Here is a 26,270-nt window from a genome sequence, read left to right on the forward strand (position 1 = left end):
AGCTGCTCAAAGCCTTGGCTGTCTCAGTGTCAAGCCACTCCATTCGCTGGGCTCACATCTCTGGGTTTCCTTCTCTTGAATCTTCTTTTTCTGCTTTTGTAGGTTTATGATGCCTTTAAGCAGATTTTTAAAAAATGTTTTGTCCAAGTCTTCTGATTGTTCTCAGCAGGAGAACTGATCGGAATGACCTAGTCCACTGGATAAGGACGTTTCTCATCTTTACCTTCTTTTCTGTGAATTGAAATCCTGCCTTTATCAAGTATAACCTCATGGCCTGCTTCTGTAGCTTGAAGGGCTAAGTACAGTAATGCCTCTTTTATTTCTCTAATTAATGCTTGAGCCCCTGTGTGCCTGTGTTAGCAGGAAGGTCCAGTGATTCCGTCCTGAATGGCCCCCCAACCCAGGGGCTTTCTTTTCTAGAGAGGTGAGCCATGCTTTGGAATGCTTGCTCCCCTGACTGTGTGTCCTCAGCAGGGCAGACCCTGCACAGACCCTCCTGCTCCCTCACTCTTCCTCTTGGACACCTTCCTCGACTTTCCTTCCCCACATGCAGTGGTGGGGCCTCTGGGATTGTTCCCCCAGTGCAGGAATCCACACTCCAGCCTGGAGCCAGCTTTGATTAGGATAGCAGGAAAGAAAGCAAACATGTGGCAGACTCCCTGCTCCCCACAAGAATATGGTTAAATTTCTGCTTTCTTTCTTCAGGTCTAGGTGTTGGCAATGGATTCAGGGCACTGTTTCATCAATTGATTGGCATAAACCAGCTGTCCTCAAACTTAGGTGTGCACCAGCATCAGCTGGCGGGCTTAAGTCACATTCCTGTGCCCATCCAGTGCCGGTTCCGATGGGTAGGTCAGGGGCGGGGCCCAGGAACTTGCCTTTCTACCAAACACCCACCTGATACCAAAGCTGCTGGTCCAGGACTCACCCTCTGAGAACCACTGGTGTGATCAGAAGTTTCTCTAAAGAAAAACCCAACAAACTTGAATATTTACCAAGAATATTGTTCCGTTTACATTTGTTGGACATTATTGATGTTGGATATTGTAACTCACATGTCTTTTTTATTTCTGATTAATAGAAATAAAGGAAGAGCTTGAAGATCTGAACAAAGAAATCAAGAAAACTGCTAATAAAATTCGGACTAAGTTGAAGTGTGAGTTAAAGCTTTAATTACGTATAATCATTGATGGTGGGAATGTGGGTATTATTATTTTCTTCTTTATAACTTTTTATTCTTTTACATTTTCAAAAGTTAAGATTGTGACCACTGTAAAATAAATCATTTGTATGAACTTGGAATAGTGAGCCTTGCTTAAGTTCCTCATTATTCTAGAATTCTTAAGCTACCAGCTCTAAGGATCACACATGAGGAGCTAGAGCTAAGGCCTATTAATACTTAAATTTTGGAGTGAGGCACTCATTCATGCTCCACAGGAGTGAGCACTTGCTTATAAACTGTTTACCTCTTATATTGTTATGACATTTGGGGCTAAACTGTAGATACTTGAGAAGGTAGGTAGCCTCCAGCATGAATTGCCAGGTTCTTCTTGAATGGCCTTGTAGCTGGTGAGGTCCTGGGAGCCTTTCCTCCAGTTCAGCTCAGCTGATAGTGCCCATGGCCTCCCTGCGGGACTTAAACAGAGGTGGTGGTTCTTGATGTGGCAGAAAGACACAGTGTGTTTAATTTTTTGCAAAATAACATTCAAATCAAGAACATATCTGATGATCAAAGGGAACCTTTATTATGGAAAATTTCAGACATACATGGGGGGGAGGAGTTGCCACCACAAACCCGGGGTCCACACTTATCAGCCCTGCAGGTCTCAGTGGCCCCCACCCCACCCAGCTGGTTTCACAGTCAGTGGCAGATATCTAGGGCTTCATCAGCATATAGTTTTCAGTGTGTGTTTCTAAAACAAGGATCACCTCCCCCAATACAGCTACAATGCTCTTGTATATATATATCTAAGTCACCTTAGTTGTTATTATTTATTATAAACTGTCTAGTCAGAACTCACACTTTCCCAGTGATCTTTTAGTTTTTCTTCAACAGTTTATTTAAATTGGCTTTCTTGTTTGGACCATACGCTATGATTGGTTGTTATGTCACTTAGGCTTTTTTTTCAGGTCAGGTTCTTCTTCCATCTTTCCCCACTCCCAGCACGTTTCCCTCTTGGTTGGAGAAACCAGGACATTAGTTCATCAGAAGTTGGCCTGTTGCAGAGTTTCACTGATTTCACCCCTTTAATGTCGCTCAACAGCTTTCACTATACTCTGTATTCCCTGTGGATGGACAGTTAAGTTCTCCAAACTGGATCAAATTCAGGTTATCCACTTTGAAATGTGAAGCTGTAACATCTGGTTTTATTTTGTGACATTATCAACAACTGATGCTTACCAAAACCCACACATTTATAAGGAGTTGGAAAGATAAAATACGTTTGAGTTTAGGCTTGAAAACCTTTCATTTTTGTTAAGATTAAAAAGTAACTCCTTCCTCTTTGCTTCTAGCTATTGAACAGAGTTTTGATCAGGATGAGGGTGGAAACCGAACTTCTGTGGAGCTTCGTATCCGAAGAACCCAGGTTTGATGATCAGCCTTTTCTAGTGTGAAGCAATATTGAAGACTAAGAAGTCTTTTTACTTCCTTCTTTAAAATTCAGAATAATTACATCCTTACTGTCACATTAATGCTCACAGCATTTCTGCATAAAGACAGTATTTATAGATTCCCTTTCTAGATGATGAAGGAAAAAAGTCTCTTCAGCCCATCAGCAGAAATCTCTTCTGAAGAGCAGAGAATTATCTGAGTCATTTTAGTGTTCATGATGAAGTCCTCATCTTTTAGAGTCTGATGGTACAGCAAAGTGGAATTTAGCCCACTTAACTCTACTTGACAAATGATGATTATGGATTCAGACTCTGGGGACACCTTGCTTGAGTGCCAGCCTGACCCCAGTCAGCCTCTGACCACTCGCTAATTGACTTCTCGTAATGATGGTTTTCACCCCTTCTGTAGAATGAGGGACATTAATAGTACAGGAGGGTTACTGAAAATCAAATAAGACAACGCAAAGTTCCTATGCATGTAAAGTTCTTAGCATAGATTCTGTTCTACAGTATACAGTAAGCTGTATTCTTATTTCCCATTTGAAGGAGTAAGCACATTAGTTTGAATTTATAGAATGTAATGTTGTTATATGTAAGTGAAAAGCTTTCTCTTTTAGTAGAAGAAATGACCATTATATATTGGTCTATTTTTTTTCTATGTTAAAGCATTCAGTGCTATCTCGAAAGTTTGTGGAAGTCATGACAGAATATAACGAAGCACAGACTCTATTTCGGGAGCGAAGCAAAGGCCGCATACAGCGTCAGCTGGAAATAAGTGAGTCAGTGAGTGTGTTATTTTTGTTAAAAACGTGTTTTTTTTTTTCCTTAAGGTCTGACATGAAAGTATGTACCATCAAAAAAGTAATTTCATCCCTGTTTTTATCAGTACTGTAAAACGTAAAGTCCTTTCGTAGCTTCCTATTCATTGAATCAGCCAACCTGTTACTTACTTACATCCTTCAGCAGATTCTGAGTGAGTGGACTTTAAATTACTTTCTGGTGACTGTTACCTGTAAAGTGTTGATTGGATCTGGAAAGCTTCCAGCTGTCACGTCCTCATGTAATTTTTGTGTCCGCACCCCTTCCTGCCCCATCTTGGGACAGTCTGCATGGTTCTCATGATTCTGCATGTCTGGTGAGCAGACACTTCCTGCCCTTTTGCGCCAGGCTTTCTTCCTAGGATGTTTGTCTGTGCAGCCTTGGAGGATGGAACTCAGGTTTTCCTCTGGGCAGAAGGCTGTTTGCTTGCCGAGCAAAGGTCAGGCAGGCTTGCTTCCTCCCCGCTGTGAAAGATCAGGGTCCCTCAGCTGCAACACAAGCCTCGGGTGGGTGCAGTGTCCACCAGGACTGCTCTGCGTCTCCTGTGGGCCTGGAGAGAAGGGAGCAGCCGTGAACTGGAACCTCGTTCAGTGACATTTTGACTTTGTTGACGTGTAATTGACATACCATGTGAACGGTACTCAAAGTGTACAGTCTAGTGGTCTTTAGTATGTAAATTAGCACAGTCGCTTTCAGACCATTTTAATCCCTCCAAAAGGAAACTCAGCACCCAATGTCAGGCACTTCCCGTTTCTCTCCCCAGAGCCCCAGGCACCCACCAGTTTACTCTTCTGTCTATGAATTTGTCTATTTGGGCATCCATATGAATGGAGTCATACAATATATGGTTTCTTGTGACTGGCCTCTTTCACTTGGCACAGGGTTTTCAAGGTTCAGCCTTGCTACAGCAAACATCAGTATTTCATCTCTTTTTATCGTTGGATCGCGTTCCATTGTGTGGATGGACCATATTAACATTATGTTTATACATCCATCAGGTGATGAACCTTTGGGTGGTTTCTACTTTTTGATAATTATGAATAATACTGCTGTGAATGTTCACATTAAATTATATTTTAATTATTATGATGTTTATTCATTTAATTTTGTCTTTTGTGGCACATTGTGAAAATAGGAATTATCCATTGGGTTTTTCCAAAATCCTGTGAACTTGTTCATAGGAAGCATTAATACATTTAACTCAAGAAAAAATATTAATAACCAAAATACAGAAAGTATTAGAGCCTCTGATTCTAGTTATACAATCTTTATTATTTCCAGTTAACATATGCTAAGTCTAGCTTACCCTCCTTTCCTATAAGCCAGTTAAACTTTTAGGAAAACTGATATGCCAAAAATTTGTATCTTTTTTTTTTTTTTTTTTTTTTTTTTTTTTTTTTTTCCAGTGGGTTTTGTCATACATTGATATGAATCAGCCATGGATTTACATGTATTCCCCATCCCTATCCCCCCTCCCACCTCCCTCTCCACCCGATTCCTCTGGGTCTTCCCAGTGCACCAGGCCGGAGCACTTGTCTCATGCATCCCACCTGGGCTGGTGATCTGTTTCACCATAGATAGTATACATGCTGTTCTTTTGAAATATCCCACCCTCACATTCTCCCACAAAGTTCAAAAGTCTGTTCTGTATTTCTGTGTCTCTTTTTCTGTTTTGCATATAGGGTTATCGTTATCACCTTTCTAAATTCCATATATATGTGTTAGTATGCTGTAATTCTTTATCTTTCTGGCTTACTTCACTCTGTATAATGGGCTCCAGTTTCATCCATCTCATTAGACTGGTTCAAATGAATTCTTTTTAATGGCTGAGTAATATTCCATGGTGTATATGTACCACAGCTTCCTTATCCATTCATCTGCTGATAGGCATCTAGGTTGCTTCCATGTCCTGGCTATTATAAACAGTGCTGCGATGAACATTGGGGTGCACGTGTCTCTTTCAGATCTGGTTTCCTCAGTGTGTATGCCCAGAAGTGGGATTGCTGGGTCATATGGCAGTTCTATTTCCAGTTTTTTAAGAAATCTCCACACTGTTCTCCATAGCGGCTGTACTAGTTTGCATTCCCACCAACAGTGTAAGAGGGTTCCCTTTTCTCCACACCCTTTCCAGCATTTATTGCTTGTAGACTTTTGGATAGCAGCCATCCTGACTGGCGTGCAAAAATTTGTATCTTATCATTTCCTTTTTATAGTTGTTTCTCATCCATACTAAATTTGGATTTTTATTAGTCATTCCAGTTACAAGGTTTTTCATGAATATTTTCCTGTTCTTCCTACTTCTTAAGGGCTTATGTTAATTTCTGTCATCATTAATACTTGCCAAAAAATATATTGGAAAAGATAGAAAAACACTGGTTCAAACGTTAGCAACTCAGATTTTACCTGCTAACTTATGGATGCAAAGGTAATTTAAAATTACTGCTGCATACTGAGTGGAGTTTTTCCTTGTTGATATTTTAGCTGGAAAAACTACCACCGATGATGAGCTGGAAGAGATGCTGGAAAGTGGGAATCCCTCCATCTTCACGTCAGATGTGAGTGCCGGGAGGCTGTGTGGCCCGCATGTTTGTATTTATACAGATTTTTTTTTCTTTAACCTCTAGAACGATCTTAAGTTCATCAGTATTTCTCCTCTGTTTTTGTTTTTCAAAGATTATATCAGATTCACAAATTACTAGACAGGCTCTCAATGAAATCGAGTCCCGTCATAAAGACATCATGAAGCTGGAGACGAGCATCCGTGAGCTACATGAGATGTTCATGGACATGGCCATGTTCGTCGAGACTCAGGTAATCACATGCATCTTTGCTTCTCTGAAACAGAGAGCTATGGTTTGTAAAATCTGATATTTGACTCCAGTCTATCGGGAAAGCCATTATTCTGGATCCAGTCTTGTAATTCAAAAACTGATTATACTGTTACTGCCATGTAAGGCTCAAATGCTCGAAGCACCTTAAATCTTCAACAATAGGGGACTGATTTAAGATATGGTGTGTCCATAGCATAGGCTCTTAAGCAACCATAAGTAGACAACATAAACTTTGTTCATGGAAGATTTTGAATGAAATATCCAAATGTATGTGCTGGAATTTAAGGTGACACAAGAGGGCAATATTAAACCTTATATGTATGTGTGTATGTGTGTATATATATATGGGGCTTCCCTGTTGGCTCAGATGGTAAACAGTCTGCCTGCAATGCAGGAGACTCAGATTTGCTCCCTGGGTCAGGAAGATCTCCTGGAGAAGGGAATGGCTATCCACTCCAGTGTTCTTGCCTGGAGAATTCCACTCAGATTTGCTCCCTGGGTCAGGAAGATCTTCTGGAGAAGGGAATGGCTATCCACTGCAGTGTTCTTGCCTGGAGAATTCCATGAACAGAGGAGCCTGGTGGGCTGCAGTCCATGGGGTTGCAAAGAGTGACACACAACTGAGCAACTTAACACTTTCACTTCACTTCATATGTGTATATACACCTCTATGTATAAATGTAAATATATATGCAGCATACACCCTTATACTCCTATATATATGTGTATGTGGCATAAAGTCAGCTACCTGAAACAGTCCTCACAGAAGGAAAGAGATATGCCAAGCAGTATAGCAACAGTGGGACTATGGGAATGTTAGTTTTCTCCTCTAAAATATATTTTCAAGTTTTCTACAAGGAGCAGATATTAGAGTAATAATTTGGAGAAATATATAAAAGAATAGCACCAGAGGGGATAGACTGTGACATAAATAGAAGCTTATACTTACTATAGTGTTCAGTACCACAAGCAGAAGGTGGCAGGTATGAGGAGACCCCTATGAGGGACTGGGGAAGTTAATGCAGTTTTTTAAGAAGATGAAATTTACTCAAGAGGGAGGGGATACACACAGAAACACACATATAAAATTGTGACTGATTATTACATTGTTGTGCGGCAGAAACCAAGGCAACTTTGTCAAGCAGTTTTCCTCCAATTAAAAGCAGAAAAAAAGAACACACACATACACAAAAAAAGAACATAAAATTCAGTGTAAAATAAAGCTGGTAGTTCCAGTTAGGTGTGTGGGGGTGCTTGCCCTTCCTCTTGTGATGGTGAATAATGTCCTTCGAGACTTTTCAAGTGTGAGGCTCACACTTGGTCACTCATGTGTCGATGGGCCATTGAGTCCAGCTGACTGCCCTGTGAAGGCAAAGCCTTCATACCTGAGCATCTTAGGATTCACATCACGGCATGTCCTCCCTCCCACGGAGGCTGGAATCAGGATCTGTTGTGGCAGGAACGGTCCTCTGATGGGCCTGTTGGCCGGGTTCCTGGGTTATATAAGGAGCACTGGGAAGTCCATCTGGGTACCAGATTCATCCTCCATATCGCCACCAACCTTTTGAAGATTTAGCTTGAGGAACTTTGCCATAAAAACGTGTGCGGAGCTGAGGTGCTATGAATTTGCAGATGGGGTGGGGATGGGGCAGGTTCACTCCTTTCTGATTTGGGGGCGCCACTGCCACTCACAGTGCCAAAAGGGAGAACTGGGAGTCTGGCTGCTGCCAGCTTTTGTTTTCAGAAGGGAAACCAGGGAGACAATTAGACCAATCTGAGGACTTTTGTCATTACTAAAGATTTTAGAGTACCTTGGACTTTTAGTTAGGATTGTTCTGTGCCAGATGTGTTAATCTCTACTAGAAAAATTGATATATCAATGTCTTCTTCTTAGCTTCGTTGCATTGTTTCCTTTCAGAAGTCTGTTAGTATTGCATTGTATTGACTCATCTAATTCAAAATACGTTTAGTCAAAACTGACTAGTGTGTTGAAATGCGTGAATGAGTAAGTTGACTCTGCGTCACTCTCCAATGCTTTACTATTCACTGCTGCAGATTATATGTCTGCTGGTGGACAGAAAACCAGGTAATGTGCTCTGCTCCCCTGACGCCTCACTGTGTTCACCTCACTTTACATTTTTTTGCTCATTAATCTAGTCAATTTAATGGGAGACATAAACTATTCCTAGTTTACTGGTATTTTAAAGAAATGACAAATACTGTCTACCCATTAGAAAAGAAGTCATTCTTTGTAAGTCATATGTGCATAATAGTAAATGTTAGCTTAGCCTAAAGCCAGCTGCCTCTCATTGACTGTGCCCATTTTAAAAATGTTCCTATATTAAAGCATATCTCAAAGCCTACTTGATATGCCTTTAATTGTCAGCATTGTTGCCCATCCCTTTTAGTTCTTTTTACAGTGTAAGTTGGATTTTGATTACTTTCCATGTTGGCACATTTATAATGGTCTCATCTTTTTGTAAATGTGAAAAATATTTCATTGTCCATTCCATGCACATTACGTTCCTGTGGAAACTTTACTCCTGCTCTCTGACTGTTTTAAGGGGCACAGTTAAGTCATTTGAAAGTGTCCTCTAAGTTTGAAACTTTTCATTTTAAGGGTGAAATGATCAACAACATAGAAAAAAATGTTATGAATGCCGCAGACTATGTAGAACATGCTAAAGAAGAAACGAAGAAAGCTATTAAATATCAAAGCAAAGCAAGAAGGGTGAGTTTGGTCTTTCAGAATGAAAATACATTTTCCTCTCGATTTGGTTTCACATGGTCATACAGTGATGCAAGCCTTCTTAAATGTATTTCAGGAAATAAACACTTCTTATATTAATTTTGCATTTGAAAACTGAAGTAATTCTTTTTGCTGAAATGTTTGAAGTTATGTTGACAGTGAACCCTGTCAGTTCTAAGTAATGATAACCCTTACTAGGGTTGCCAAAGTTGGCCCCACCTCCCTTTCCTCGGTTGAATGTTTTTCAATTCCAGAGTTCTCTGTTTCTTGGGTCATTATTTGGAGGGACATATAAAACTCATGGGACTGGAAATTCTCCTAAAAATCATTGGTTACACACTTTATGCAGTGAACACTTTATTTGCTAGGTTATTTGCTAATCCTTTGGATTGGAGGAAAGAGAATTGCTTGAGACCATGGACCTCAGATGTTATGTAGCACTCACAATGAAGCTTTGTAAAGGAGTTTTAATATCTTCATAGTGAAAGCTTTCTAAGGAAACAGCAAAACTACAACTCAGTTCTGATTCAGGGACGGGAAAACTGTATCTCCTTGTGTGACCTCGCCCATCACATCTTGGTTTCTTTCTCCCCAGTGTAGAGAAGAGCAATCCAAGGCACCAAACCCCTGCTTTCAGTGCTTGTCACCCTCCCTCCTGCTGCTAGATGCCTTTCTCAGTGCCTGTCAGGGGAGATTTCCATGCAGTGTCACCAAGGCCTTGTAAAGAGGGAGTTTCAGAATGTTCAGGAAAAATGAAGAGTCAGATTCACCCGTGACAGTGGTCCATAGATGTTCTCAAATATGAGGCACATCAGGGCTTTCGTGTCAGCCTGCAAAGCATCTCACCCTGCTTTCTCTTGGGAATATCTGTGTATTAATTATCTTTGAGATGTAAGACATGGTTTCTTACATTATTCTGTGTTACCAGATTTTGAAATATTGAGCCTTAAACTAAAGTGAGGTGGTGAGATCCAGGTGTGAAGTACTCTGGTTTAGGCACAAAATGGACTTAACACTTTAAAGCAGTCACTAAAAAAGGACAGGTCCCATCCTTTCTCCGTGACCTGAACAGCAGGTCAGACCAGTGAACATTTCCATGAGACGTTCTCATCTCATCCTGATCCGGCAGAGATGGCCTCGCTCTAACAGGTGGCTGGGTCAGTGCTTTACCTGGAGTGGCCACTGGTCAGAACCTGAGGCTCATTTCGAAATTCATCACAACTTCTCCAACTCAAGGCCTGACATCTGAAACCAGCCACAGCTTGTTCATCTCTCACCCTGCTATTGGGTGTGTGGTCCTCGAGATGTTGGCCGTCTTCTCTCGTGGCGTCCTGGTTCCATTCCCAGGGCAGCCCAGTTAGCCCTTGAGAGACCGGATGATGCCAGTGGAATGATCTGTTTTATTCGGTGTGGCAGTTAAGTGAAGGACTTACCTGCCAACAGGAAACAAACAAGAAGAAAAGTGTAGGGCTTATTAAACAGATCACTGATTTCCTAATTCACTGACCTAGCCACACAGCTGTCTATACATGAAAAAAAAATCAGCTGTATGTCTCAGTTCATCAGAAATTTATCAGAAGGATGTGGTCATGCAGCTTTCTCATTGATAAAAGGTAATATTTCAAGTTCTATAATGGTGCATCTCCAAATAGTCTGACCTCATTAAATTAAAAATCCCTCTTTTGGACAACTGAAAATTGTCGAACAGTTAATCATTGTCCCATAGTTTAGATTTTAAAACACATTCCGATGGATTATTTGATTTTTAAATGAATGGTATCTTCTAATACGGCAATAAGGAATTAACCATGATATAATCAGCTTGCTTTTCTTTGACAGAAAAAGTGGATAATTGTGGCTGTGTCACTGGTTCTGTTGGCTGTGATTGCTCTAATTATTGGTTTATCAGTTGGCAAGTGATGATGTGGATAACGGCAGCATGCATGTCTCTGCCAGCACGGCAGTAAGTAACTAATCAACTAATCTGCTTACTTACTCGCCCAATTAGCTAATAGTGGTGCTCGCCCAATTCAGAAATACTGGAAAGTAACAAAAGCCTGCCAGGGGAGTGTTTGCCTGACTTCTGAATTCAGGTCTCTAGTCATCGTGTGCTGAGAATAAGCATTGACTGGGTTGCCATCCATTTCTAAAGCAGGGTTGTCTTCCTGCTGTTTTCTGAAACCCGTGGATTTGTTTAGATGTGATAGTAGGGGTGGCAGCAGCTCCTGACTCTTCAGGCTTTTGTTTCTGACCAGAAAGACGTTTCCTCCTTATTGGAGCCCCTCATTAGTGGAATAACCTTAGTAATGAGGATTAATTCTCAATGAAAAAACTAACATTTAATATTTAATTTGTCTCTTAAGTTTTAATTCTTAGAATAAGTGCAACAACCGAACATGCTTTGTGAGCTATTTATTTGCTCACCATTTTACTATGAAATTAGAGGGAATGGGACAAAAGCTGTGAAGAATACTCAGTGGAACCAAGAGACTTCGTCTCACTTGTTTCCACTGGCATCATCGAGTTTGTTTTAAATGTGTCCACATTAAAATGAAAACTTGTACTGAGTAGCATGCCTGTTAATTCTTAATTTAAAGGGTTTGGAATACAAAAGATACTCAAAAGATATTATTTATTTAAAGCACCTTTATTTCTATTCACTATGAGGGTCACCTTTCACCAAACTTTGGTAGATTTTGTGCTTTTCGTCTCTTTTTATGCATTTGGAATCATCCTTTCACCTCTCAAGCTAGCATGCTTCCTGGTGTCTCAAATTTGGACATACTAGTTATTTATTTTAAAATGTTTGTTTGGCATAATCATTGGAATTAAAATTGTATCTAGATTGTGACAAGTAGTCCTTGATGAATTAGTTATTTTATTATGAAAGCAGCTGCTGGCTTGATAAACACTTGGCACTTTATTAAAGAAGAGGTGTTTCTTAGTGTGAGGATCTGTGCGCTGAGCACGCAGTTAGCAGGTGAGGATCCTGACATTCACGGAAGCATGGGCTTGCACTCGGAAGCTCCAGGATGTTGAGTTTGCTAGCGAGCCATTTTTTTCAGGAGGCGGAAGGAGCTCTGAGCACTCTCTTCATCAGGCAGGACGTTTATGTGTCTCTCTATGCTTTCCTGTTGCCTCTGCTGAACTAATGATACATGTGATTTTCCTTCACTAATAATAATGTCTTTAAAAACTATTTTTAGAATTCTTTATGAACTGTGTATAAACTCTGCATTTTCTTAGCTTTTCCTAGTGGCCGTTATATGGTTAGTTGGATTTCTGCTAAAGATAAACATAATTTGAGATCAAATGCTGTGAAGATGCTGTTGAATGAGGGCAGGCTCCTCCCAGCATGGTTGTGGGGGAGCCCCAGGCTTGCTCTATGCCCTGGTCCTGGGGGGCTGCTGTATCTTCATGCCTTTAAGCACATGTGAACACAAAACACATCAGAGTGCATACCAACAATTTTTTTTTAATATAAATGCAGTGGTTGGTGTCTTTAATTATACTTTTGAACAACTAATTTATTCTTTCAGCAAGTGGTTCAGCACAGCCTTCTCTGGGCCTGTGGGCACCGTGTGGAGGGAATCCTGGTCCCTGTAACTGTGCAGCAAGGGCCGGATGCCCGGCTTTCTAACTGAGGACATGGCTGAGAGGGCACGTGGCTGTGATCTAGGTGTAGTAGGTGGCAGCTTGACTCGGGGTGTGCATGGGCCACCAAGGAGAAGTCCAGGCATTTGACTGGAGCTGTGAGCAGGATGTTGGACGAGAATGGTCGTTCCATCTGTGGTATTGAGGGTGCAGGAACCCAGCCATGGTGTGGGATTCAGGAGGCATTTCCAAAAGCCAGATGTGCAGGCACACACCCATGCATGGTACCCAGAGACCTGGCAGACGCCTGGATGGCAGCAAGATGCAGAGCCGCCTGGTGGCTGAGGTTAACAGGGGCATATGGAGCAGGTTCTGGAGCTGAAGGGTGGTGCTGCTGGGAAGGAAGGAGTGATGGACCAGAGGAAAAAGGTGTGTCTGGAAAGATGCTGAGAGAGGCTCGCAGGGAGACACACAAAGAGATGTCAGTATGGTTAGGACCAAGGCCTCGGCTTTCCAGGAAATGTGCATATATTAATAAGTGACATGAAATGTGAGGGTGTGATGTCCTGCAGGCAGTGGTCCCTAGGTTCTGAGTAATTGACAGGAGAGTTTCCTGAGGGGCCTGGCCATGCTTGTCTTCATAACTCATGCAGTGATTGATGGCGTTCTCAGCACTGACTAGTTTCAGCAGCTGTGATTTCTCAGGTGAAAGTGTGCCATGTGTTTGGTAACCGTAATTTAAAATGATGCATCTCTGCTGTTTACCAAGAGAACTCGAGGTCAGACAGTGTGATATGCCTTTCATCTTTGTGAATTCCTCACCTTCTCCCATAGATGGTATTCCTAGAGAGACTAGATTTCTCAAGCCAGAGAATGTTTAGCTTTTCAGCTGTGCAAGGATGCTTGTTAATTGGAAGCAAAAAGTTAAATGTTGCATTGCCTTCCTCTGGGCTGAGGATGCGATAGAAGACTGAGTTAATGGTGTGTTGATTTTTTACATGCATCTTACCTCAATGTAAAAAAAAAAGGATAAATAAGATTTTTTTTTCAGCAAATGAGAAATAAATCCATTTAAAGTTATAAGAAGATGTATAACGCATCCAAGAAACAATAGTTGGGATTTTACTGTGATCGATAGAGAGTGTTCGTCAAGAACCCACATAGTGCCAAGTAGACATTGTGTTTACCTCCAGGAGTCACTGGTTATTGTTTTAATAGTATGTATTTTAAATTACTAAATTCATTTAATTTAATGTATATGTGTCTGTAATTCATGCTTTGCCTCTGGAACATCCCTTCCCCACTCCTCCCTTTCCTATGACCTGTAGGGGCTCTTTCTTGATGATGGATTTTAAACCATCTCAAATTCCAAGAGAATTTTGTTAGGAAATGACATTAGTGATTTCTTTCCTTTGCTATCTTGCAAATTAATAAATGTTTTTCTTTATCTTGCAGAAAATGATGTTCATTATTATCTGTGTAGTTATTTTGCTTGTGATCCTTGGAATTATCCTAGCAGCAACATTGTCATAGCAACTGTATCCCAAGAGCCATTTGTCCTTGGAGTCAGACCACATCTGCAGCAAATAAGCATCCTCCCATTTCATGAATGAATCCTAGACATTGTGACATGTGGCATTGAGTTCTGATATTTTATTAGTGAATTCAAGGAGAGAACACAACAGAATGTATTGTTCGGTGGAAAAAACAGAATGGATGTGATGCGTTAACCCAGACATCCTTGGACTCTAAATAACACAGCACAAACATTTAACAATGTGAGACTTGTTTCAATGGCCTTAAAATAAGGAATTATTGAAATTTTCAATTTTTTTTATATTTCAGTGTTAAAAATATGTATGTGAAGTAGAATTAGGAATATCTTATGTTATGAAGCTGTTAGATTTCAGGTCTAAGACTTTCCTCCCTCTCCCAGCTAACACGCTCACTATGAGATGTTTTTGTACTATGTTTCACTCATGTTTGTTTATGTTTGCAAAAATTATTTTTATTATCACAGAGCTGTTTTGTAAGATATCTATAAGTTTAAATGTTTATAAATTAATTGTTTAATATATTAACATCTTCATTTACTCCAATTTTATATCTTAACTATTGCCTTTTAAAAGAAATAGGAAAAAAACTTCATGACATTAGAGCCATCTTTGCACAGTTGTTTACAAAGTTTGCCATCGGCATAGAAAACATTGGTTGCAAAGTACCCCAAAAAGCCTTTCTAGTTCCTTCTGTATTGATTTATAAGGTTCAAATCTACCCAATACCCTCCAGGAAAAGCTCGATTATCGTACTCAGCTTCCTTTCTACCTGTTCGATTACCCGAGATAATAAATTAGTTACTGCACTGTAAAGACAATGGTCTCTGCTTTCATTCATTACAAAAGAATGTTTGTGTTTCCCTGTTCACACTAATAAAGTCTGAATTTAAGATGGTGATAAAATCAAATTTTAAACTAAAGGGGATTATTCCCAGACATTAAGTCACTCTTTTAAACTGTTGTACAGATCACCTGAATGTTCTTGTTACGTATCTACTATTCTGCTGAACTTTAAAAGTTAATTCTCAAAGTTTACAGGAATCCATAATTAACATTTGTATTACTTCTTAATTTTTTAAAATTAGAATATGCTTTATATTTAGACTGTAAAATGTACAAAATCTTATTAGCCAATGGGCATCTATATGATAGCAAGTAGTCAAAACTTTAAATGAATATGTGAAGGATATTCAAAATATAGTTATCTCTTGTTACTTCTGTATGTGATTGTGTAAGCTCGTGACTGTAACTTGACATTGTCTGGCTTGAAAACTAATACATAGACACGCCTGATTGCAAGCTGTAAGTGTGAATTACAGAACCGTTTAGAAGCTGTGCTCCCTCTTGAATACAGTTACGAATTCCATGCATTCATGCTTTATACATCTGACTGCTTAACTCAGAATCAAGTCTATATGTGTGCATTTTATTTTCTTGCTGGTCATCACTGTGTAGTCAGGATTCCTATAGGAATCTTCTGGCTCCAACATATATGCTTCTTAAACATATATGGGATGGACTCCCTGGTTGGTGCTTATGTTGATGGTATGACTTGTGCTAAAGGATTTAATTATCCAGAGATCATGCTTGTGTTAGTGTAACTTTTGTACATCTGTCGACCGTATGATTATGTGCACGTGTAGAGACACTTCATGCTCCCCATGTGTCCCACTGTCGCTTCAAGTGAAGTCTTTCTAGCCCCCACTCCTCATAGCAATTCTTACTGTATCATTTTAAGACATTCTTCCTGGATTTGAAACACTTACTGAATCTGTGTTTTATAGTTGAAGTTAAAGAACTGCTTTTTGATTTCTCCTTAAGATGTGTAAGTCATTTACCAGGTAACCCATTTTGTATGTCTAAGCCTCATGTACTTATTTGACATTGGATTTTTAAAAATACATATACAGGTTCACTTGCTACTTTTTAAATCATTTCTTGAAATTTCATGTTTACATTAAAAAAAAAAAAACCTCAAAAGAACCCAAAAAAGAAATATTTTACTTTCTGCCTTGTTCATTTCTAGAAGGATTTGGGGGGAGATATTTTATTGCATATCCATAAATAAATTGTTACAAGAATATTACCTGGGGCTGTTATTATGTGTAATGATACAATGTAAGTTAATAATTTTAGGTGTTTTTGGTAAGTTTTTGATTATTTGTTGTTATCAACTTCTGTGGTTTGGCTGTCAGGTATTAAGAAACCCACCTCGGTTCTTGCTGTTGACAACAAATGCTAATTTAGGGAATTTGGCTTTGCATGCTTCTGCCAATTTGACATGTTCGCATCGACAGTTATCAACAGGGCACTCCCCTCCACTTTCTTATTAACTGGAATTTCCCTAATCCGTAATCCTTACTGAATTCTAATCATGTTGAAAAGTGGTGTTCAAAATCTGGCATGTAAACGAAAGAAAAATGAGCTAGTTCTGGAGAACATCAGTTCATGAAGGCTGGACACCCCCCCCACCCCCACTCGTGTGTTACCTCTAGCCTCCTTTTCCTCTGTTTCTTCCCCAGTGACTTTCCTTTCAAGCTGCAGTCTTGACATGCACACTCAGTAATTTAGTCCCTTGGTTTATATTTTTTAAAGACTATGAAGTTTATCGCCTGAGTTTTTTAGGTTCACACCCTGGGGAGTTTCCCAGCTGGAAAGGTTCCCAAGGGCTAGGGAGGCCGAGGAGGAGGCAGCCCCCCAACTTCCCTCGGAGGTTTGTCTGGGGTGCTGTGGGGCACGATCACCACCCACCTGCCCGCTGCACCTTCGAGTGGAGAGAGAGGTCTTCCTGAGGTTCAGACACCCACGCTGCTCCAAGGTCTCCACACCTGCTCTGTTGAGGGGCGTCCTTGAAACGGTCCCCACAGTGGACATTGGGGTGCTGGGGGGCGGGCAGAGCAGACATTGAAGAACAGGGCTAGGTTGCCAGGCCTCCAATGCCCAGAGGCCACCTGTGGGTCAGTGAGCAGTCACGTCCTTTCCAGGACCTCTTCCAATGGTTTTTGTTAATTTCTTCAATAAATCTAAGCTCACATCCTTTCATGAGTTTAAATGGTGGGTCCCCCAGGTCAGGGGGCTTGGGTTGGAAGAGCCTGGGTCACAGGAGAGACCCTGGGGGGCTCAGGGGTCAGGGTTGCCCAGGGATTTGGTGGTCCTGGTTGTGGGTTGGGGCCTGGTTCAGGGGCTCCAAGGAGGTCAGGGGGGCCTGGGTAAGGGTAGTGGGGAAGGCCAGGAGTCAGTCCGTATCTTCTCATGGCTATGACTCGTGTGCTTGGCAAGGACCCCCTGTGATAGCTGAGGCCTCCCCAGCCATGTGCCCCCCCGCCCCCCCCTTTCTAGGTTACTGTTTCAGTGAACACAGCAACACACCCCGCCACCCACCTCCCCCTCCTCCCCCTCCCCTACACGAAGGAGAGCATCAGTGAGAAGAATCGACTCCAGAGGGAAACAAGTCCAGAACCAGCCTCTGGAGGGCAGCTGAGCAAAGCCTGGGGCTTTGCTTGGTTTTAAAGTGTGAAACCGACACGGTATGCACAGGATACAGGACACAGTCTTGACCTCATCCAACCCTGGTTCCCGCCTTTGTTAAGACAGGATCCAGTGTTCGGTGTGGATGAGACAGCACATTTTGGGGTTTCAGTGCATCAGGAGCTCTGTAGAGGCGTCCCATGTCCTCGCCGCAGCCGGGGTGAAGATGTGCCTGTGTTTCCAGAGAGAGTACCGTGTGGACAGCGAGCCATTTTGTTTTCTTTTGTGGCAACATCCAGTTGTCATCTTCTGACTCTCATCCCCTGAATGAGCAGATTCCTAAACCAGGAAGATGGTTACAGGTCCGGTTGTGAGAAAGGGGTAAGTTCCAGAAGAGGTGGCATGATCGAGGGCAGGGCCATGTGTTAGTAGGTTCAGCCTGCAAGCCTGGGACTTATGTTGACTGCAAAAATAAAGAAAAGCACACAACCTGAAAGTTGAGAATGATGTTTTATTTGGTGGCTTTACCAAGGATGTAAGCTGGGTACAGCCTTTTAGATCGCTCTGAGGGACTGCTCCAAAGAGGTCGGGGAGCAGCCAGGATGTATATTGAGTTTTCGCTAAAAAACAAACATGTAGTCCAACACCGAAAGGTTAATGCTAATTACAAAACCAGACATCTCAATGATTTTAGTGATTTTCTAGGGATGGGAAGATGAAAGAGTCAGGGTTCATTGAAATTGTTCCTTTGATATGCACCTTAACTATCTAGGGCCAGTATCCTACTTTTCTCCATCTGATTCCCCTCAGGCTGAGTGGCTGATGACTTGACTGGACAGCATTCGCTGTTTATTAGAGTAGCAGGCAATATATATTTTACTTGAAGCATAGTTGATTTATGATGTTCCATTAGTTTCTGCTGTATAGCAAAGTGACTTAGTCTATGCACATATATACATTTTAAAAAGAATATTCTTTAACATTATGGTTTATCACAGGATATTGACTGTAGTTCCCTAGGCTGTCCAGCAGGACCTTGTTGTTTATCCATCTTATGTATACTAGTTGGCATCTGCTAACCCCACCCTTGCAGTCCGTCCTTCCCCAAACCCTCCGCCTTGGCCACCACAAGTCTGTTCTCTGTGTCTGTGAGTCTGTCTCTGTTTTGTGGATTGTTTGTGTCATATTTTAGATTCCACATATAAGTGATGTCATATGGTATTTGTCTGACTTACTTTGTAAGATAATCTCTAGTTGCATCCATGTTGCTGCAAATGACAGTATTTCATTCTTTTTGAGGGCTGAGTAATCTTCCATTGTATACGTGTACCACATCTTTATCCACTCTTCTGTCGATGAATACCTAGGTTGTTTCAGCATCTTGGCTGTTGCTATGAACAGAGGGGTGCATGTGTCTTTTTTAATTAAAGTTTTCTCTGGATATATGCCCAGGAGTGGGATTGCAGAATCACATGGTAATTCCATTTTTAGTTTTTTGAGGAAGCTGCATACTGTTCTCCATAGTGGCTGCACCAACAGTGTAGGAGGGTTTCCTTTTCTCCACACCCCATCCAGCATTTTTCATGTGTAGACTTTAATGATGGCCATTTTGACTGGTGTGAGGTGATACTTCACTGTGGTTTTGATTTGCATTTCTCTAATAATTAGTGACATTGAGCATCTTTTCATGTGCCTATTGGCCATCTGTATGTCTTCCTTGGAGAAATTGTCTGTGAGTAGGGATGTTTTATCAGAAAGCTGTCTGATAAAAACTGGAGATCCCTGGATAAATAGAAGTGCTTGCCACAGGACGCAGGAAGCTGGGAGTGGCTCTGAGGCTTTGGTTGAAGGGCAGCTACTAAGAAGTTTCTCTCCTCAGTGGGGAGGCCAGTGTTCCACAGTGAACAGCTTCCTGTGGCCACAGCTGCTTTGTTCAAAACACGGTGACACGCTTCATGTACACCCACTTGACGCCTGGCAGAAGCCCTTATTCCGGCAATCGGATTGCAAAGCAGAGTCGTGAGCAGAGTATTTTGGGCAACAGCTCAGAAGAGGTAACATCAGCCATGCAGACATCCTCTTTTTGGGGAGAGGTCTCCTGCAGATCTAACCTCACTGCAGAATTTCCCTGTCCAGTTCCTGGGACCGTGATGTGTGGAATTGGGATGATCCCTCCAGCCGTGGGCATCTCCGGGGCTGTTCAGACTGGGCACTTTTCATGAACAGACACAATCTGCCAAAAAGTGAGTACTTGCAGCCGTCATCCCACCCACAGGGGAGAATTTTACTCTGCCCGCTTCCTCCACCTCTCTAAGAGGATGTGTCTTCCTGTTGGTTTGTCATTTTTTCATGATGCAGAACAGAGTCAGGGCAATGGGTGGAGAGAAAGGAAGAGACAGGAAGAGAGGGGAGGGGCTTGTGTGCTGAGCTGATTCTAGCACATTCCATGGGAGGGAAAACTAGGGTGAAATTGGTGAAGAAACAGGATAGAAAACAGACAGAAAAAGACGCAGAGGCTGCAGTAGTTGAACAGGAGAGTAAACCAAGAAAGAGGGACTGAAAATTTCTGGAAGCTGGGTGCTAGGAAGGCTGCAAAAATCTCGACTCCCTCACCGATGCCGAATAGAAATACGGAGACAGCATTTGGAGGAAATAGAAGAGGGTGGCTTTATTCTTTTTGCCAGGCCAAGGGGAAGAACACAGCAGGCTAGCGCCTCAAGAACTGTGCCCCCCTTTATATCCTCATGAAGCTTTTTCTTTCTTTTTTTTTCTTTTTCAAGATTTCAAAACCACCACAGCTGGCATCGGGCAACTCAGTAGCCGGTTCTGGTATCCCTGAAGTTATCAGCCTGTGACTTTCTTTCTGAAATGCAGAATGCTACAAGAGAGGGTAGGGGGAGAAGGATGTCAGGTGCAGTGTGTAATCTAAATGGAGTCAGAGTAACTAGCTTTATGATGGACAAGTCCAGCTACAAGCGTGTGTTAGTCGTAGTAACAGCTAAGGAATAACCAAGATTGTGTAACTCTTCCAGGACTGTTTGGCTGGTATGTGCCAAAGGCTGTTCACTCAGTTCTGTTTTTGCTATAACAGAAAGGATATTTTCCAGGGGAGGTGGGCTGGGGTGGGGAGTCAATGAGAGGTTTCTAAGTGTGGAGAATTGGATTCAGAGGGAAAGAAGATGCTCACAGGAATAGCCACAATGTCTCCAAATCTGAAATTCTTCCAGAATAAACAGTAGATTTAACAAGTAATTTAACAAGATTGTTGTGATTTATGAATGAGATGCCTGAAATCTTTTTCTAGAAGCACGACTAAAGATTGAAATTCCTTTTTATTCTGCCTGGTTCATGAGGAGCATCTTCCACAAGGGCCCTGGCACCCACGTAGGTTACAATAGGCTAGGCTAAGTCACTTCAGTCATGTCCAACTCTTTGTGACCCTGTGGACCAAAGCCTGCCAGGCTCCTCTGTCCATGGGGTTCTTCAGGCAATGATACTGGAGTGGGTTGCCATGCCCTCCTCCAGGGGATCTTCCCAATCCAGGGATTGAACCTGCATCTCTGACGTCTCCTGAATTGGCAGGTGGGTTCTTTACCGCTAGTGCCACCTGGGAAGCCCTAGGTTACACTGCTGCTGCTGCTGCTGCTGCTGCTAAGTCGCTTCAGTCGTGTTTGACTCTGCGATCCCATAGACGGTAGCACACCAGGCTCCTCTGTCCCTGGGATTCTCCAGGCAAGAATACTGGAGTGGGTTGCCATTTCCTTCTCTGAGGTTACACTAGGAGCTCTTAATTCTCTGAATTTGCAGAACAGTTAATGCATTTCTTATTCTTTCTATGACTTGCCACACTTGACTTTATATTTGCATTGTGGAAGAAAGAATGAACTGATTTAAGGATAAACCCCAAGGCCTTGGGACACATGCAGGGGGACTGGGGTGTGGGGCCGTGGAGTATACATCCGTCTCCTCACTGCAGCACAGCCTACTCATCTTTTTACCCCTGTGATACCTGGGGGAGGTGCCCCAAGGCGTCAGCAGAGCCATGATAATTATCTAGGCAGAGCCATGATAATTATCCTTCTCCCTGCTACAGAGGGCATTGATAATCTATTGATAATCTGTGACCATTGCTTGTAAGCAAGATTCACCAAAGTGTTTGTGACCTTCCAAGGGATGGTTTATTTATTTGCAAAGAAGAAAGGGGCAATGAGGGGCAGGCAGTGCCTTCTAATCCCATCCCCTCACCCTGCTAGGACCCTCATTTGTTTAAAATCCTGCTTGCTTGCTCTTTTGATGCATTTCTCTCTCTCTCTCTTTTTGCTTCGTTTATTTATTTGGCTGTACCAGGTCTTAGCTGTGGCGTTCGGACTCTTAGTTGTGTCATGTGGGATCTAGTTCCCTGATCAGGGATCAAACCCAGGCCTCCTGCATTGGGAGCTTGGAGTCCTAGCCACTGGACCAACAGGAAGTCCCTCTTTTGATATATTTCTGATTAATTAAGGTTGATGCATCTGTAGGAAAGGAAGAGTTCAGAGAAATAAACCTCAGTGTAACATGTGGTCCTCATTTGCGTAAAATCAAAGGTAAATGTTTTTGAGCTAATCAGATAAATTTGACTATGGAGTGCCTGTGAGATGATGATTAATTTTGTTGGATGTGACACGGACATGGTATTATGTTAATTAGAAGTCTGTGTCAGTTTTAGAAAAGCAAATGAACCTGTTGACACAGCAGAAACAGATTCGTGGGCCAGAGAACAGACTTGGGGTTGCCAAGGGACTGGGAGGAGGGAAGGACTGGGTGTTCGGGGCTAGCAGGTGCAGACTGTTACATATAGGATGGATCAACAGCAAGGTCCTACTGTATAGTACAGGGAAGTATATTCAATGTCTGGGGATGAATCCTAATGGAAAAGAATATGGAAAAAGTATATATATATATATATATGTATATATTACTGAATCAGTTTGCTTTAGAGTAGAAATTAACACAACATTGTAAATCAATTATACTTCAATAAAAAAGACAGCGAACAAAAAAAGAGCACAGGGAACGTCCTCTTCTCCACCTCCTCAAAGGACTGACAGCCTGAGCATCAATGCCTGGGCAGTATCTTGTCTTGCAAGACATCAAAGGGGGAGGGAAACCCTCAGGCTTGTGAAATGAAATTATCTCCTACCACATCAATAAATAAGAAATGTCACAACCATCAGCGATTTCTGGCCTCCAGATGTGAACGGGGGCCCCCCAGACTGTGATCCAGGAGATGCTTCCACCCCTCACAGTGATTGCTGAGGAGCTGGTGAACAAGCAGCCTTGCAAGAAGCAAGGTGAACAAGGAAACATGATTGGCCCCAGATAGCTGAGGTGCATAGGAAAGGAGTGAATTCAGTGAGCAACCTTGCAAGAAGCAAGGTGAACAAGGAAACATGATTGGCCCCAGATAGCTGAGGTGCATAGGAAAGGAGTGAATTCAGTGAGCAACCTTGCAAGAAGCAAGGTGAACAAGGAAACATGATTGGCCCCAGATAGCTGAGGTGCATAGGAAAGGAGTGAATTCAGTGAGCCCAGAGGCTTTCATCTTCCCATACATAGAATGCTAAATTCCTCAACTTGATACCTGATCTTTGACGTTCAGACTGCCTGCTCCCCTTGTTGCAAACTTGTATGTAGCCTCCTGCCTCCTTGAAGCAGTTTTCTCAGAGCTACTGAGATGCTGTCTCTCGGACTTGGAGTCCTAAACATTCCCACCAAATAAAATAACTCTCTACTTTCAGGTTGTGACTCTATTTTTTAGTCGACAGGCCTCTCTTAACCTCTTGGTGTCTTGTAATTTCTCTCCCATTGAGTTCTAAAAAACAAAAAATTCCAAGTATGATTGTTCTCAGTTTGGGAGGAATTCCTGGTTTGGGCACATGTAGATATCACAATCATGCCTGTGAGTAGATGGGCTTTCTGAGTAAATGCATTGATGTGGGCTCAGCTCAGGGAACTGGCCCAGGGCACCCTGAAACACAGCATCTGAGTCTTATCGCTCTCCTCCCCAGTTCCATGAAAGCCCACTCAGGAGGGGTCAGAATTAAGTGTTGGCTCCCCAGGGCTGAATGAGGGGGCACTGGACAATATTTCCTGTGAGAGAGAAAAGTACCCTTGCCTTTACAACATTGTGTTAGTCTCTGGCGAACCACAAAATAATTCAGGTATACATAGATGTGTATGTATATATTCTTTTTCATATTCTTTTCCATTAGAGTTTCCTATAACACATAGTTCCCTATACTATACAGTAAGATCCTTGGTTATCTATTTTATATATAGTAGTGTCTATCAGCTAAACCTGAACTAATTTATCCCTCCTGCCAAGTCCCTTTTGATAACTATAATTTTTTTCTTATGTCTGTGAATCTGTTTCTTTTTCATAAATGAATAAATGTGTGTCATTTATTTAGATTCTGAATATAAATGATATCAGATGATATTTGTCTTGTCTGAAATACTTAGTATGATTCTTTGTAGGTCCACCCATGTTGCTGCATTATTTCATCCTTTTTATGTCTGAGTAATATTCCATCATATATATATATATATACACTTCATCTTCTTTATCCATTCCTCTTTTGATGGACACTTAGGTTACTTCCATATCTTGGCTATTGTGAATAGTGCTGCTATGAATATAAGGTTGCATGTATCTTTTCAAATTAAGAGTTCTCTCTGGATTTATGCCCAGGAGTGGGATTACTGGTGAAAACCCAACCTCTTTTCTTTACATATAGTGTATACATATTGCATGTGTATGTATATGTATAGGTACACATTTATGTGTATGGTATATGTTTGTGTATGTATATGTATACATGTGTATTTATGTGTATGTATATGCATATATATATGTTTATATTTATGTATATGCTTATGTGTATGTACATATATATTTTCTTGTCACAATAGGAACTGGTTTAAAATTTCTTGGTCTTTGAATCTTCCCACATATTTGTAGCTACATGTGACACCCAACATTTTCCCCTGTCCTGAGTCTTTCTGGGGGCAGCACCCGGGTCTGTCTCACCATGATTGGAGGTCTGGAAGTGACCTTACCTCCTCCCAGATCTTTCCCAGGCACCTTGAAATCCCTCACAGTCTCTCTGGGAATCACCTTTCAGAGGCCACGTCTCCTGTCTTCACGCTGGGTTAGGGATACACACGGGCCCTGAAGACCCCGGGAGAGAGCTGTACCCCACCGAGGGCAGTGGGGCCCAGTTCAGGCCAGTGGATGGACGCAGACCCTACTTCGAGGAGTCCGCACACACTCACTGCTGCCTGCAGGGCCACCGTCCTGGCCTTCATGGTGCGAGTCCCTTTTGCTCCTCTCTGTGGCCATTGTCATGTCACCAATCCCCATTACCCAGCACCCAGCGCTGTGCTGGGAACAAAACATGTGCTGCCTGATGGCAACGAGCCCACTGCCCGATGTGCAGCGGTCAAAACATGAGCCCCAAGTTTTGCGGCAAAGAAGGGGTTTGTTTGCAAGGCAGTGAAGTGAGGGGACAAGAGAATGAGTCTCAGATCCTCCTCCCTGAAGGTTAGGGACTGGAGCATTTAAGGAATGAAGAATAAAGCAGCTGGGTGGTACCAGGTGTGGGGAGTGTGGGGAAAGGTGATCGAAAAGACGGGCATCATTGTGGTTCTGTGCAGGTAAAGATAAGCTACATTCAAAAACAGATGTGCCTAGCACCATCAGGCTGCCCAGGTGCCTTAGTGGTAAAGGATCAGCTTGCCAAGCAGGAGACATGGGTTTGATCTCTAGGTCGGGAAGATCCCCTGGAGGAGGAAATGGCAACCCACCACAGTATTCTTGCCTAGAGAATCCCATGAACAGAAGACCCTGGCAGGCTACAGTCCATGGGGTCACAAAGAATGACATGACTGAGCAACTGAACAACATAGCACAATCTGAGGGCAGAGTTTTCAGCCCTCGATGTCAAAAGGTCACCAAGCGACACTCACACACGCCCAGTTGGAGGGTGGTTGGTTCCAGCCCGTCTTAACCAGATTCAGCTCGAAATTGGACACAGCTGACTCCAAATTCCTGGGGCACCATTCAAGGCAGCATCTTACTGTTCAGACTACGTGATGTTTGGAGGAGATGCATGACCTTGATCGGTGAAGGCAAGTAAAGTGGATTTGATGAATCATTACCCCTGGTTTGCAAGCCCAGAGAGAGGAAGGCTGTCGGCAGAGACAATGTGCATCCCTTCCGGGACTGAAATGACCGAGGGGGCCTCTCGCTGGTGGTGCTCAGCCAGCAGTACTTCCAACCCTGGCTCTGAACGCAGGGCTGTAGCCCTGGGCAAGGTGGACAGAGCTCCTGCCCTTGATCTGGGGATCCCGAGAGGGAGGCTGACCATGGGCAACACACTTTCAGAGCAGGACAGAGGCTGTGGGGAAATGGAAACCTGGTGCTGGGAGAGAGAGTGGCCAGGTGTGGTGAAGGTCAAAGCCATGGCCACAGGTGCCAGGGCAGGGCTGTCTGCGGGCATGGCTCACCCCTCTCGGTCATCACAGGGCCCCGAGCTGAGCTCCCTGTGTGATACAGAAGCTTCCCACTAGCTGTCTGTTTTACACATGGTCGTGTGTGTG

The 26,270-nt window shown here is 42.5% G+C and overlaps 1 protein-coding gene across 3 annotated transcripts in view; it reads left to right on the top strand.

The window, feature by feature from the left end:
- Window positions 1-16,245, top strand: part of STX2 (syntaxin 2) — a 40,649-nt gene extending 24,404 nt beyond the window's left edge. For 2 of the 3 annotated variants that reach the window (XM_043488910.1, XM_043488922.1), the window contains exons 4-11: window positions 1,082-1,156; window positions 2,515-2,588; window positions 3,280-3,388; window positions 5,914-5,987; window positions 6,106-6,243; window positions 8,884-8,994; window positions 10,852-10,975; window positions 14,062-16,245. In XM_043488910.1, coding sequence (XP_043344845.1) covers window positions 1,082-1,156; window positions 2,515-2,588; window positions 3,280-3,388; window positions 5,914-5,987; window positions 6,106-6,243; window positions 8,884-8,994; window positions 10,852-10,932 — 662 coding nt within the window. In that variant the 3' untranslated portion in view covers window positions 10,933-10,975; window positions 14,062-16,245. The remainder of the gene's footprint in view (window positions 1-1,081; window positions 1,157-2,514; window positions 2,589-3,279; window positions 3,389-5,913; window positions 5,988-6,105; window positions 6,244-8,883; window positions 8,995-10,851; window positions 10,976-14,061) is intronic. The other variant, XM_043488919.1, reaches the window with a different exon arrangement.
- The last annotated feature ends 10,025 nt before the right edge of the window (window positions 16,246-26,270 follow it).

Source organism: Cervus canadensis, chromosome 1, assembly GCF_019320065.1.
Source record: "Cervus canadensis isolate Bull #8, Minnesota chromosome 1, ASM1932006v1, whole genome shotgun sequence".
NCBI lineage: Eukaryota > Metazoa > Chordata > Mammalia > Artiodactyla > Cervidae > Cervus > Cervus canadensis.